At 35.7% G+C, this 16407-nt stretch overlaps 1 protein-coding gene across 3 annotated transcripts in view; it reads right to left on the bottom strand.

Moving 5' to 3' along the window:
* prkg1a (protein kinase cGMP-dependent 1a) overlaps positions 1–16407 on the bottom strand; it is an 87003-nt gene that overhangs the window by 25276 nt on the left and 45320 nt on the right. For all 3 annotated transcript variants that reach the window (XM_084390644.1, XM_084390643.1, XM_084390645.1), the window contains exons 4-5: positions 11115–11220; positions 6176–6239 (exon numbers count right to left, since the gene is read on the bottom strand). In XM_084390644.1, coding sequence (XP_084246770.1) covers positions 6176–6239; positions 11115–11220 — 170 coding nt within the window. The remainder of the gene's footprint in view (positions 1–6175; positions 6240–11114; positions 11221–16407) is intronic.

Here is a 16407-nt window from a genome sequence, read left to right as displayed (position 1 = left end):
GAGCATTTAAGTTAAAAAACCTTCAACAAATTTCAGTTTCTCATTTAAGGTCAATCATTAGATAAAGAGACTCCCTCCACTCTTGCTGACATTTATTTAACAAATCACGCCACAAAAGGACTGGAATGAGAGCTTAACCTGCTGATACAAACTGAGATACCATGATTGACAGGTGAGTCATTTTAATGACACAGAGCTCACAGTGCAATAGATACTTTCATTGTTTGATGCTACTTCCACACATTTGCTCTTCTGTTGTTGTTTTGTTAATGAACATAACAGATTAACATTATGAACATTAGTCTAAACAAATGGGCCCTGCTGGTAGATGCTGTAAATACACATTTCCTTTGCCAAAAATACATCTTTTGCCAATGAAGGCCATTTAAAAGTTATGTAAGCTTGTTTGCGCCACTGAATGCAAAATTGAAAAATGTAATTGCAAATTTTTATCTCAGAATTCTGATTTTTTTTTCTCGCAATTGCAAGTTTACATTTCACAATTCAGAATTGCAAGATATAAACTTGCAACTGCGAGTCACAATGCAAGTCAGAATTGCGCAAAATAACAATTGCAAGTTATAAAGTTAGAATCGTAAGATATATAACCTCGCAATTGTAAGAAAAAGTCGCAATTATCTTAAAAAACAAAACAAATTATGCCGTGGTGGAAATAAGCTTCCATAAGTAGCTGTGTTTTGATAGAAATAAAAACATTAGCAAGGAGTGTTGTTATCGGTAACTGAAATAAAGCTGAAATAAATAAAATCAAATATAAATATCAGTTGAAAAACTTAAACTTCAATGAAAAAGTGTTGCCTTGACAAACTAACTGAAATAAATGTTTAATTTGAAGTAACATTACTAAAACTGGAATAAAAATATAAAACTATAATAAAAATTACAAAATCAAAGAATTACTAACACGTAAACAAAAAGTAAAATGATGACTAGAAATATAAAAATAAAATCTAATTAAACATACTAATATTAATAGGCCTACTATAATAGTAAAGTAATACTAAAATTGGCAAGTAACAATGAATATTCCATAATAGTACAAAAATAGTATAATATTGTATAGTATAATTAATAATATAATGGTATACTAAAATAATACATATGGCAAGCAACATAAAAACAGTGAATATTCCCTTTTATTAGATGTTTCACCAGTGACATTATAATGTGTAAGTCTGAAAATAAGTTTTGTCCACTCCTTTGTTTATCCTGCTGCAGATGTATCATGGTTGCTGTCTAAATATTAGACCTATTACACATATATGTAATTAATTATATGAGCCAAACCAATTTATATGTGTTGTTGTGTTATTGTTGTGCTTTGTGTAACCATGTATTATCACAAAGGCAGACCACAGCGACTGCAAGATTATCAACAAATCCACACAGAATGGAAAACGACAACCTTTCACCCCTAAACAAAGGGAACTCTGGGTCTCCATCACTCACTCTCCAGTGATAAATGTTGTATGCTGAAAAGGTGATGTGGACCTTTATGTCTGTGAATGACAAGACTGACTGATGACTAAGACATTCACAATGTTTACGGCTCATCTTTTCATACTATTATTGGATAAAAACAGTGATTTTTCTCTTTTGATGCTTAGTGCAAAGTCATTGAGTATGACCTCAGAGAATAAGTTATTCTCCATCTTATACACACTGAAAAAAGTGCATTTTTTATACTCACTTTTCTGCATTGTCATTGGTTGTAAAAGTAAGTGAAGTAAACCTAAGTTTTTTGGGTGTAATTTAAACTAATTGCTTTAAATCAAATTACAATTTTAAGTCCACGTTCAAACCACGCGACTACTGACGTCATCGAGTTTGGGTCGAGAATTTTCTGTTCGGCCGCCATCTTGTTTTGCTGTATGAATACCACATTGCGGATACAAATTTCCACAGTATTGGTGAGTAATCCTACAAATACGTTTTCATTAAGTTTTATCTCTGTTGATATAGACGTGTATGATATTAAAGTAGAATTAAATGAATTAATGCATGTGTTTAGTTTAATAATATTTAAGGGCTGGTCAGAGTCATCGGATATTTCAAGTGTAGTTATAGGCCTAAGTAAACGATGGAGAGCCATTAATAAATACTTTAGTAATAGATAATTTGTGGAATTTTAATTGCATGATTTATTTGGGTTTTCCTGCATCGAGAATTACGAGGCTCAATGGTCGTGCCCCATCCGGCTGTCCACAAAACTCAGACAGGCAGTCACGACTCACATGCACATGATAATTAAATAATCAGAAATATATATATATTACTATATATATATATATTATATATTTACTACCTCCACCTCATTTTGAGCCAGGAAAAACCCTAAAATAGTATATAACTGTTACTATTGGTAGAGATTGTATATAATACATTGCGTGTATATCTGCATTGCGTTCATTGAGTGGATTGCATAAAGTTTCTGACATTTGATTGATGAAGAAACATTGGTGAATGAGAAAAATAAAGTAGGAAGAGTGGTTTATACTTTAAAATTAGTCAAGTAACAGTTTAGTTGGTGTGATGTAACCAAAGTTATTATGCTTCAAATCAAATGACAAGTTTGTTCCGTTTAAGCCACGTGACCACTGACGACATCGGTTTGGCTTGTGAAAATTCTTATCGACCACCATCTTCTTTTGCCGCAGGATAACCTCGTGGTGGACACAAAATTACATATGGTGAGTAATCTTACAAATCATGTTGAGTTTGTTACTACCGTACATTTATAATCACGCAAGGATCAGTTAACAGATTAATGCAAGTGTTTTATCAAATAATTGTGGACATCGGAGAAGTTACACTTTATCAATAAATGATGGATAAAGTAATTAATTGACACATTATACATTTGTAGTATTTAAAAGTTCAAAGTTTAATTAAATCTTTGTGACTATATACTGTTTTGATATAGATCATGTTATATTGCTTATATCGCGGCATAAAAATATATCCGAACAGCTTTCAGTGTGCGGGATATTTAAAGTTACTGATAAGTTACAGTAAAAAACAAACATGAATCAATGTGAAAATAAGAGCGCTATGTGATAAGACTCTAAAGAAAACACATAGGTACTTGCTCAATGCCTTGTAGATGCACAGCACTGAATTGAGCTCTTTTTAGTGTCATATGGCGTTCGAATGGTCATAGACTTTTTATTTTAATCGAAAATGTCTACCTTGCCAAGTGTTCACTTGAACGCATTTGGTTGTGTCTTAAACATTTGGCAAAAAATCGAGTTTGTTGATATGTGTGTTAATTCTTAAAGTGACAGTAGCCTCATATTGACTGTATAACCTTAAAAGAATAAATATATGGTAAATACTTGATTAATCAAATACGTTGTTGACGTTTTAACTCAATGCAGTAGGTTCCAATTGCGTCATAAAAGTTGAAACACACATGCATGCAATGACCTATTACATAATGCATAACAAATTAGATTATTTTATGAAATCTGTATGACATGACATCTTTGCAACTTTGAAAATAATTATTGATAAATGTTCAAACTACACCAATTTATTTAATCAATGTATTATTTATAAATAACTAAACTTATGCATATCCATGCATTTTAATTTTCTTTATGAAAGTTGGTGATTACTGTGTTTGTCTTTTTTTAAGATACAGATGTTAAATGACAACAGTTTGGAGACATTGTAGTCCAGTCAGAAGATAACAGTAAGTAATTGGTCTCTTTTTGGTTAGAGCAGTTGAATTAATGAATTAGCTCTCTGTGTAAGAATTGTTTTGTTTTTTTTGCTTTGTGTGTCTTTCAGATTGGCCAGAAAGATGAAGCACAGAGAGAACTTGGACAGGCCACCATGGCCATTTTTGTGCTCTGTGAAAGTGATGGTCTAAGCTCTCCCCTGGACATCAGCATTGTCATTGAATGGTATTGAGGTTTTACATGAGTTGTCCTCAGTTGCATCTGCTTGTGCCATGATGTTTGGCATCACTTACGTACTGAGAACTTGAGGTAACCTGAAGTACTTAAATATACCTTTGAGGCCTTTCAAAAAAATCGTCATGGACATACAGTAGCGAAGATGCGAATGGATGTTAAAGGGTTGGTTCACCCAAAAATTACAATTCTGTCAGTAATCACTTTTTGCGCACAAAAAGTATTCTCATCGCTTGATAAAGTTAAGGTTGAGGCACTGAAGTCACTTGGACTATTTTAACGATATCTTTACTAACTTTTTCTGGGATGGCATATCGATTACCTATAGCAGCCTATGAAGGAGTGAGACAGCTCTCAGATTTCATCAAAAAGATCTTAATTTGTGGTCCAAAGATGAACGAAAGTTTTACGGGGTTGGAACGTCATGAGGGTGAGTAAATACTGACAAAATTTTCATTTTTGGGTGAACTAACCCTTTAAATGTTCCTGCATGTCATGTCTTTTAAGGAGCTTTCAATGTTGATGTTAAACTTTTTTTTTTTCAATGAATTGATGTTACACTGGATGATTTATCAATGCCATACTAAGGGCTTTTCAATGTTTTCTGTTACATTCCTAAATTTAAAGCAAGATAATCTGAAATGTCCGAGTGACAATTTTACTGTAGCAAATGGCATTGATGTATACATTTATTGATGGATGTGTTTTTTTTTTTTACAAAATGACATTGTTGACTGTTTTATTATTGAATGTTTTTTATTATTATTAAGTCATGCACTAAATCGGTTTCAGTATTGACTTTTGTAAATCAAATGAATTCTTCCTCAAATGTTTTTAGAACAAGTGGAAATTCTGGTTTCTGTGAGGTTGTTGGAAGATTGCACTAAATAAACAGTTAAATGTTTGATTCCAGAGTGTAAAAGGCTTATTTTTTCAGACAAAAATTCTGTGATATTTCATGTTGTGTGTGATTTTGTTTTGTATTTATTTTGATATTTAAAGGAACACTGTGTAGCTTTTCAACCTTCATAATATATTTCCAAGACCCTTGTGATGGTACATCGACTTACAATAGGTTGAATGACACGTCTGCCATAGCCTGACGGGGTCTGTATCGCTTTTACTGGCACTGCGTAACTTCGGGGTTCGGATAGTAACCTGAGCACAAAAAGAACTACAAAATTCATCTGCTTTACGGCATACGTCACTTCCCCCACCACTTCCTCAAATTTGGACGTGAGAGGCCAACCAGCGTTTGTTTTCGGCTTTCGTGCATATGTTTTTGTCATGGGGGCTGTTTACACCTGGCCACTTCATGCGTTTTCTCAGATCAGATAGCTATCCAATCGTGAAAAGACCAGGTGTAAATGCCCTCCGAAACGCATTCGAGACGGATTTGAATCCGATCGCTCAACCACTTCAGGAGGAGGTCTGTGCCGCATTCCAGACGAATTTTACGACAGTGCAAGTATTCTACAGCGACTCTAGGGGTCGCTGTTTGACAAAAACACAATTGTTACACAGTGTGCCTTTAATATCTAAAAGTTTGAAAAATGTTAATCCAAATAATAATCTATAATTTAATGCTAAGTAAACAACTCTCTTTGGTTGAAAGAGTATTTTTACTTTCAATTGACTATAGAAATGTGATTTGTGTAAATAAAAATTTTTAAGTTGAGAAAAAGTAAACCGATTACAAGTTGAAGTATTTTTTTTTTACCATCTCGATGCTCAAAATTGATCGGATGAATGCATGCTTTAAATAGCTTATTGTACACGCAAGTGAAGCACTGTTCTAAACTAATGTGCTGCTGCATTGGAGGATGTGGTTCGTCTGATGGTGCTCGGAACCCTAAAAATAAAAGTTTATTAAATAAAACTATAATAGTAATACTAACAAATGTATACTATAATACTAAAATTACACTGGAAATCAACATAATTATGGTAGATATTGGATCATTTCTGGGAAGGAAATTACACACTTTTTAAGGCAACTTGCAAAGAAAGAACACTGTGTGGAGACAGTGACTTTGCTAACACAGACATGAATCCAACGGTTGCTAATAAGAACAAGGTGTCCAAAAGATCATACTGCAGAAAAATGGAAGGTGCTTGCTTGTCCATTCAAATGATCAAAATGAGAAGGTTTGTGATTTAAAGTCTATCTCAAGTGCCCGTGTGTGTGTGCGTGCGTGTGTGTGTGTGTGTGTGTGTGTTTCTTAAAGATCTCTTACCTCCTCGAGGACATCAGCCAGCTTGCTCAATATTTCTTCTGAAAGACCCCGGAACGTCAGGACACTGTCAGTGAGAGACAACTTACGTCATTACGTTGTAAAAAAAGAAACAATCATCTGTAAATGTGAGATGGAAGAGATCCTTATCTAAGGCTGAAGGGTCTTTTGGTCTTTGTTAATGTTATGTAACTTCAGTGTTTATTTCCTCAAAATAACAAATATTTCATATACTGAATATCACTGTGCACCGGGTACATTTCTTATCTGCCCTGAGATGGTTCAAACAGGTGGTCACAATCACACATTGACATAAAACCAGAGTTGCTCTCTGCCACGGAAACAACAATAATATCCCTCAATCATTATAATACAACATTTCTAAACATATCTGGTCATGTGTTGCGTAATGGAGGAAAAGGTTTGTGTCTGGCTAATTTGTATACGCTGAGCTCATTAGCCAAAAAGCCAAGGCATTATCTAGATTATGTAATAAAAGCTGTAATTTATCTAAATCTAAATGAATCATGTTTAGCATGAGATGGCAGGAGAGGCCGTCTGATCGTAGATTGTCCCTGATGAGATCTGCGCATCTTTGTCTTGTTGCATTAGCAAACGCACACACTTTACAGGGACGGGCTCCATGTTTCACTGCTGTGTGTCATGAGATGATCATACATCAATAACAGCTCCTGCATAAATATTTCACATGCCATAAAAAATTCAACGGGCCATTAAAGTCTCCTATTACAGTTTAGCATAAGACTGCAGCAGAGAAATCTAAAGGTTTTATGGACAGGCCATTCTGAGCAAACATTTGTGTCTGAAAATGTTATATTCTTTGTCATTTCATTTAAAAAGGTTGCTGATGAACTTTCAAGAAATCCTATTTTCCCATCTGAGATTCAAAGTATCATGGCTGTAACCATCATAAGACATTTGGGAAGCAGCATATGGGGACATATCTGCCTAATATTCAACAAATGTGAATAAGCCTTGCAAAATACCAACAGTTATTAAATTGTACTAATATTTAGACTTTATATATGTTATATATGTTATTTAAATACTGTAATATGAATAGATTCTGACAGTATTCACTTTGTAAAAAATCAACAACAACTATCTTCTATCTTCAATAGAAGAGAAACTTAGTGCTATTTGAAAAATGGGGTCATTCACTTAAATATTATGTCAGAAACAACACATTATTATTTTTAAAATAACTGTTTGAGGGTGTGTTCACACTTGTAATTCACTTCTCTTGGTTCTTTTGTTCTGGACCAAAATAAAAAGTGATGCATCTAGTCCTGGCTCGCTTAGCATTCACACTGTCATTTTTTACACCAAACCTAAATATACAAAACAAGCAAACAAACAAAACAGCTTTTATGACGTATTTTGCGACTGACCTTACAGAACATACCAAACAATGTTGTGTGTTGGGATAAATGCGCTCGTTGTATGTCCGTACATATGATGGTATTTTTACCAGCTGAGAACTCACAAGGAGTTTATAAAATGTGTGAAGGAGTCAAAACAGCGGCACAAATTCCTCTGTTGCACACAAACGAAGATCTGGTGCAAGACGACATGGTTCCGATCTCTGTGCTGAACTGCAATGGGCAATATCACGACTATGATGAGACAAACCAGGGCTGCGTCCGGAATCACATACTCTCTTAACTTATTTTGAACAAGTACTTCCTTTGCGACCTCCTTTGGCCTCATGGGAGAAGTATCCATTGTATTCACACTTCAGAATCTCTACCAGAAAAAGTAGGACATCCGGGTACTTTTTGACTACTCTTTTATGAATATTGTGAACTCAACACTGCATCTTGGATTGAAGCTATGGGGAACGCCATCAGCATGACTGGTGTCTGAAGCACATGTAAACACACCATTAGACCAATGGCAGACTGGCATATATCCCCTTTTGATGGCCCCAAGGGTGGATACTAGGTGAACGAACTAGATGGACAGTATTTTCCCTCCCTTTGTTCACTTCCCTCCCCAACTGTGGTTGGGTCTTTGGATAGCACTCCCCTTAAAATGGCCCTGGTTTGACAATGCTAATAAGTAGAGGAAGTTCGCCTGCGGGCTGTCCCTCCTTGTTATCTGTCTCTCACGATGGTCATCACGACGGCCATTACTCAGGTACCCTCTTTGGGGTTAATACAAAACGAACTAAGAACAGTAGGGCATTACATCCCCTCTATTTTGTTTGCTTCCCCTTCCCAACTACTGTTGGGTCTGTAAGCAGGGGCGGTCATTCCATTAGAGGAGTGGGTCTTTAGACACATCTAGCTGACCTTATTTTTCCAAAATGGCAATGCTAACGAATTGAGGAAGTTCACCTAGAAAACAAAAAAAAAGTACTAAATAAATAACTAGGCGCTGGCTAAAGCAGGTCCTAGACCTAGAGGAATGTTCTACCTATAAGGGTAAGGTAGCGTCCCTTGCTCCCCTCGAAAAGCAGGGTTCCTCCCCAAGACTTCAGGGGTCTTTAAGTAAGGCTAGGCTGTGGCTGCTCCTTGGAGAGGCAGCAACATCAGAAATGGTAGCCGTTGAGGTTTTTTTAACATCACGGGTTCCCTTTTGTAAGTTGCCCTTTGAGCCGTAGATTTGAGTTAGGTGTTTTACTCCCTCCCCACTACCTTGAGTATTACCAGCTGCTTTGACACGATTATTAGGTTAAATGACTTGTAACGTGTGCAAAAGCGCACAACCTCCCGAGTGTCCAAACTCGCACAGTGTACGCCCACCTTTAGTAGAGCTACAGCTCCCCTCCAATTTCCAGAGGGGTTGAGTTTATTGCACGAATCTGTTGCATCTAGGGCTGGGACGGTATGGATTTTTTCTTACCGCGGTTGAAAAGCAAGAAATTCCCGCGGTATTGCGGTAAACCGCTTTAAACCTCAACCACCCCCCCCCCCCCCCCCCTCCCCCAGTTTTTTTTTCTGCGACGTCGCGGCTGGAACAACAAACAAAGTGTGTCAATGATAATCTCTGGTAGTGTTTATGTGCTTTATTTAATGTTAAAAGCATGCAATGTGACTTTGAATATTGTTTAGTGCTCCAGCTTTGTAGCTGTAAAAGCAACAATGGATAATTCACCTCAGATCTTGAAATTAAACAAATGGAAACTAGAACGTTCAAACTGTGAACATACAAGTGTATTCTTTGACAAATATTGTTTTAGTAACTCAGTAGCCTATGTATTTTTAATAATGTTTAAACGGTGTAATATTTGTGAATTTGATTATGTAGCCTACTTATCCATTTTCTTGCAAGTGCCGTCAATATTACTCTCTGGTGCTGTGAGTGTGCACTTGCCGCGACTCCGCGAGGGTTGACAAATGCGGTCTTCACGTGAGAGAATTCTGTTAAATAAGCACGTGCAATTAAAAGCTGAGGTCCTGCTTTTACTTTTTTTATTTATTTACGGTGTGGCTTGGACGCGGCGTCCGTCGAAAATAGACTAGGCGCCTATCTTTATCGAAGCAGCGCTGAGAGACGCTTCTCATGGCTGTTGTAAACACAAGCATTGACTAGAGTGGGCGCGATCAGCTCCGGTAGCCGCGTCTCAGCGTAACACGCCACAGAGTGTAAATAAGGGGTTATAGTCAGTAGCCTACGAATGGAATGTTATTATGTGTCATGAAACAACTTGCGAACTTGCGAAAGGTCGGATTTGTTCCATCTTTTGATGATAAGTTTTGTTTAGAAAACCTTGAATCCATGTAAGACACAATGTTATTAGACACAATCCATGTCATTAGAATCAATGAATCCATGTCATTAGACACAACGTGAACACATGTGAAGGCCAGTGTGTAAAAAAATATATATATATTTTTTTTTTTTGCGGTGATGATGGTGACGAGCTCAGACCCGCAGTAGGCATCACGTGACCGCGGTATTGCGGTAATGCGGTAACCGTCCCAGCCCTAGTTGCATCTAAGAATATGTGCCATTCTTATACTACAGCCTTTTGTATGAGAATCTCACTCCCCCAGAGGTAGTGTTAATGGCCAAGGTCGCAGTTAAAAAATTAATTTCAGATCTTAGGAAATGTCAATCATTCCCTGATTCCTGACGTCAATGGTGATAATTCAGGACATGCAAATTAGCTGGCATTCAGTTGAAAAACAAATTACAAATATATATATATATATATATATATATATATATATATATATATATATATATTTTTTTTTTATATAGGCTACATTTTGCATTCCGAACTAAACAGAGATAAATCTATCAAACAATCCAAGTATTTAGTATCAGGTTAAGTAGCCAATAGTAAATAGCCAAGTAGTAAATCATGGGATCACACACACAATGTTTCTTAGTAGACATGAGCCTGGATTAGCTCAGAACTAAATATGAAACCTGAATTTCATATTGGCCTATAAACCAGAACCATAAATTGCATAAAAGTTCTGCTCAGCATCTAATGCATTCACATGTACTCTGCTTTTGTGTGTTAATGGCTGTGGGTTCAAAGCATAATTGACAAAATTAGGTCTAATTATTCAAATAATAAATACAGCTGGAGGGATGGGGTAATATCATTAACATTAGATGAAACCACATTAGATGATTCATTAAAAACCATTGCATTACTATTCGTTTTTCACATGTTAATACATAAGACGGAGAGAGCGGGAGATTGGGAGCTATAGAGAGTTTCTGTGGCAGTGAATTCTGTGGCTTCCAAGAAACTTCTCTGTTCTGCCTCAGTGCCTTTAAAGTCTTTGATGAAGACTTCTTTCATCCAGTTTGGCTCAGGAGCCCAACAATGCAGAATTGATAATTCTGTCTTTAATATGTAAAATATGCCCCATGCTCTCTTCTCTGGGTGCCATTATGCAAATTAAGATGTCAGATGATAAAGAAAGAGATGCACTTCCATGACAAGACAGCTGCTCACCTTTTCAATAACTCCATGTACTCTGCATGTTTGATGAGTCCTGTCCTCATCATGATGGTCTGGAAGCACTGTCTGTCGATGGCCCATAACTTCACACTGGTCACAGCTGAAACACACATCAGAAAACACGGCATCAGTTTGTGAACGTAATCGTAATCAGCACCCAAAGCTTTTCTTACAATATGAACATGAAATTTAGACGTTTAAAGGTCCCGTTCTATGTGATCCCATGTTTCAAACTTTAGTTAGTGTGTAATGTTGTTGTTAGAGTATAAATAATATCTGTAAAATTATAAAGCTCAAAGTTCAATGCCAAGCGAGATATTTTATTTAACAGAAGTTGACTACAAAAAACGGCTGGATTGGACTACACCCCTCTACATCCTGCTTTAATGATGTCACTAGAACCGTAACCTCCGCCCACAGGAACACAGGCGTATTGATGGCGAAATGTCAACAGACGTGGTTGATGTTTATCTATAATCGGATACCGCAAAAGTTTAATTCGAAGTTGTTAGTTTGCTCTGTCCATTTCACCACGGACTGTTTTTCTAACCTGGAATAATATCAAGCAGACTTCTCTCAGCGTTTCATACTGACGAAGGGGACTATTTCAACTATATTCCAGCAAGCGGTAAGTAGTGATTTAATATGGAAGTAGCGATCACTCTTCACATCGTTCGTTTCTCTTAGTAGGATGAAAATAATCTTACTTAAACTGTGATTAATATACAGAAAGCGATCAAAGAACAATCCCTTTCCAATCGCCCAAGCTATCAATCACACAGCGCGAGTTTATCTGGACACTTGCCAAAACTCGTTATGAAATCAATGACGCTGTTACACTGCACAACGAAGCTCTTACTGTATTTATATGCCTCATGTTTGCATTGGTGAAATCATTAGTGATAGTGCAGAAACTGCGTTGCAATGATAAGATCTTTCACGCGATCAACAGGCTGTCATCTGCTCAGTGCTCATCACTGCAACCTTTTATGTGATGGTAATAGATCTAAATACTTAAAAAACTTCTCATGATTCGTTAATCCAGATAGCTGTAATAGTAAAAACGTATAATAGCTGTAATAGTAAAAGTTTTCCAGATAGTTCCACATGTAATGCCAGATATTTAATATGCAAGCATGTCAGCCAATCACAGCAGAGGGCGTTTACACTGAAGTCTCACAGCAGACACGCCCCTTCAAACAGAGTGTTCAAACCAGGGAATGAAATCAGGCTAGGAAATATGCCTTTTATTTCTAAATTATAACCATTTTTGATCTAAAAAACATACTAACATTATAAGGGCACCCCTGGAAACATTATAAAATAATAAAAATAATCCATGGAATGGGACCTTTAATTGTCATTGCCAGTGTACGCTTAATATAAACAGAGCTTCAGAAGAAGTCTTTATGTAAGGAATAATTGATGACGAGCCATTGAATTATTAGAAAAAAACAGTAGTATTACCATATTTAACTTTCATACACAGTATAATTTAAGGCACAATGAGAATTACATGAATACTAATATTTAAGCACTAAAATATTTATCAATTATTTAAAAAAAAATTGTCCATTTTAAAATCATTATGCAATTTGATTTTATTATTATTATATTCTACAAAAATGAATAAGTAAATAAATAAAGTTAAACTTATTCACAATGCATGGGTAAGTAAACTGTGCAGTATTTATTTGGCTCAAAATCAGTGACGACCTCAAACTTCAACACATAAATTACACAAAATACAACAAACATTATATAACTGCTGAATCCAAACCATAATGATAAACAGCATTAAATGACTAAATATTTAGAAATAGTGCAGCACAGACTGTTGGATATTTCGTCATCAAAGTGTGGACTCAAAGGAGGAATGCTGGGGCTGAAGGGATTGATTATTGCCTCTTGGTCTACTGAACTCTGACTCCTGCAGGAATGTGCACTTCTTTAAGACACTCATGTGAGATATGATGGATCAACAGCTGTCAGTGAAACAGAAACTACTGTATGATGTTAGAAAACTTCAATGATATATTGAACCCATGTTGTTTTTCTGAGAGGGCCAGACTGAGTATTGACTGAGACAGAACAAGTAACAAACAGGTTTTGTGCATATTATAGACATTGCTAAAGCAATAAAAACAAGGTGACATTGATGTATGTGAAATTGACTTTTTTGGAAAATTATGCCTTTTGTTAGAATGTGTTTATTATTGATTTTCACACAATAACATACATTTAAAGCATTGCAGTGCTTCAAACTGCAATGACAGTAAAAATTTCCAGTGGTGATGAAGAATAAACAGAAAACACTGAAGCATAAATAAACAGTGAGCTGTCACATCTGAATACAGCCACTGACTCATGCAGAGGAATTCATCTGAATTTATGATAGGCTCAAATCTTTTAATAGTCTCTGATAACAACAGGAAATAAACAGCCTTTCGAAATATACCTACTCGGCACATGTTTTTTTTTTGTTTTTTTTTTATCGTGTGAAGAGCATTTATTATTTTCACACCAAGACACACATCCAAGTATAATAACAACAGCATCTAGAGGAACAGTTTTTTATTAGATATAGAGCATGAATGTAGATTCCAGATTTCTTTTTAAAGTTGCCATGAAATTAAAATTCACCATCTAATTTGTAAATGCAATGGCAGAGAACATGAAGTTCTGAGATTAAGTTATAGATTAATTCTACAGCTTAAAAGCTACAATTTTCAGCTTTGAAAAAATAAATAATATAATAATTGTTAAATACAAATAGTCAAATTTCCAGTGAAGAACTACTTTACCCATAGTACTTCAGAGGATTAATTAGATGAGTTGTTGCTGTTACCATAAAAACAAAAACTACACCAAATGAGCTCAGCAACAACCTACTACTTCCTAAGTATTACAGATCATGTATATATTTGCAATTTAATATAGGCCTATCTGAATACTTTTAAATAAAAAAGTATAAAAAATTAAATGCAAAAAATATATACTGTATGATAAGAATCAGTGACTGCAAATCAATAATTTATATTGTACCAAGTTCTCTGTTCATAAAAAAAAAAAGTAAGAAAAAAACTAAACTTAAAAGTACAGTAACCTGAACAAGCACAAAGGATTTTGGAAATGCTACAACTGTATTCAACTGTTGTCCAGGGTGAGTGTGTTTATTACATTTGCACATTGATATGCTGCCTGATACGTTGTAAACGTGACAGGAATCAGTGAGAAATGTCACCGGCATTACATTTGCAATGAATGTTACAGACCCACCTACCGTTATCAAGGTGTTTAAGTGGATGAGATTTCTGAAGAGCTTGCTAGAATACATGCGTTCACATTGACAGCACAATTGACCAGCATCGGTTGAAAAATATTCGTTTAAAAACACATGACAGGAAACAACTAATACAAAGTAAATAAAAAGCCAAAAAAACATCTGATTTTGTGAACATTAAACTGCTTTGTGCGTTTAAAGGTTCTGGTGTGACCTTGTTTATGTAAATTTAATGCATTCATATAGCAAAAAAAAAAAAAAAAAGCAGGGATCTAGCAATGCCAAGGTCATAGGTTCCATTCTCAGGGCATACCTAGTTCAGGCATGAAACTCTAGATGGTGCGGGCTGATAGGTCTGACTCATTTGGTAGCGATCACATCATTATCTACATAGCACAGCTGATTGGTTGTTGTTGCATCAGCAGCCAATGGGCTATAGTGTTGCTGTTAGCAGTCTGCAGCGCTCTTTCAGAAACCCTCCACCTTCCCCAGCTCCACCTGTATAGATCTGCTATGGGGGTTTATTCATGTATGTTACATGTGCAGCAGCGGCAGCAGCTGATGGGTTAGATTTGCAGATGGGTTAGATCTATGTGCATCAGACAGATGAAGTATAAACAGATTTCTGTCTAAAACATCTATCACAAGAGGCACTGCTAAAATTGAGTTCAGTTTTGTGCCTGACTGACTTCATCGGGTCTAAGCTAAATACTTCAGACTTTCATCTGACACCTATTTTTTTTTTCTGCCTGGAAGGAGAGAAAGAGAATAAGAGTGAGAGCAAGTAACAAAAAGAGAGGTATGAGCTACTCAACAGAGAGACAGACAGTCCTGGCAGATTTATGAAGTGCAAAACAGCCGTTATGCAGGCAGTGACTTTACTGTTTTAAACACCCACTCTCTGCTGTGTATTAAAGAGAGAGAGCAAAATCAGCTCCTGTTCGGATCCATAATGACATTCAGCCCTGTGGCAGATCAGAATTCATCAGATACACACAACAATTTAACAGCATCCACCTACACAACTGCCAACATATGTTCATGAACACAAACATTACTTGCGCTGCATTTCAAATTTACTCCATATTTACCTGAATCTAAATCACTCCTTTAAGCTAGATCAAATGACCATTTAACAAAACCCAGCACAGCTTCCATCCTCTGATTTATGCGGTCATTTCAGACACCAGAGCAAATGGTGATGGCTACACATGGACGCAGATCTCATTTCTGATCATGTCTGTATGGGTCTGCACAACATATGGAATATTCCCAATATCCACCTTTTTCCTGAGTAAATGATGAGCGGCACCATGATGGATTCTAACTTCTATTTGGATGATGTCCTGTTACGGTCTCCATAGGAACCCATTGGTAAAACGGGGTAAAAATAGCGACTGAATCAAAATTAAAATGAGCACAGGTAAGCTGCGCTGTTGTTGACTGCCACAACAACAGCAATAAACTGAAGAAATTGCTGGAAAGTATTTGCATATTATTATAATTATTATTACTATTATATGTAGTCATATAAATATTATTATTAAATAAAATAGCTGAAACTTTAAGTACCCATTAAACAACATGCAATAGATTACAACAATAAAACATTAAAATAATCAGACCAATAACCAATAACAGACCAATAACTGATGAGAATGTAAATGTGGACCTTGAAATGCAATGTAAGTTGCTTTGGATAAAAGCATTTGCCAAATGCATAAATGTAAAATGTAAAAAAAAAAAAAAAGCTTTAAGAATATATTCATAAATAGTAGTGTATGTATTAGTATTAGTATTAGTATTATTGTTATTATTACATTATTATTTAAGTTGTTTTTCAAGCAAATTTCCATCTTTGTTTTGGGCTATATCTAACAGGTTAATTTACACATTTCTGAGTTGAGAATGAATGGCTGTTATTCAAAAAGTGAAGTACCAAAAATAAACATTATATAAATGTGCATGCCGTTATTGGGTGGTATTATAGAGAATCTCCAATGG

This window comes from Rutilus rutilus (genome assembly GCF_951802725.1).
Source record: "Rutilus rutilus genome assembly, chromosome: 20".
NCBI classification, from domain to species: domain Eukaryota; kingdom Metazoa; phylum Chordata; class Actinopteri; order Cypriniformes; family Leuciscidae; genus Rutilus; species Rutilus rutilus.
Note: the sequence above shows the minus strand (reverse complement) of the source record. Positions and strands in the feature narration are given on the sequence as shown.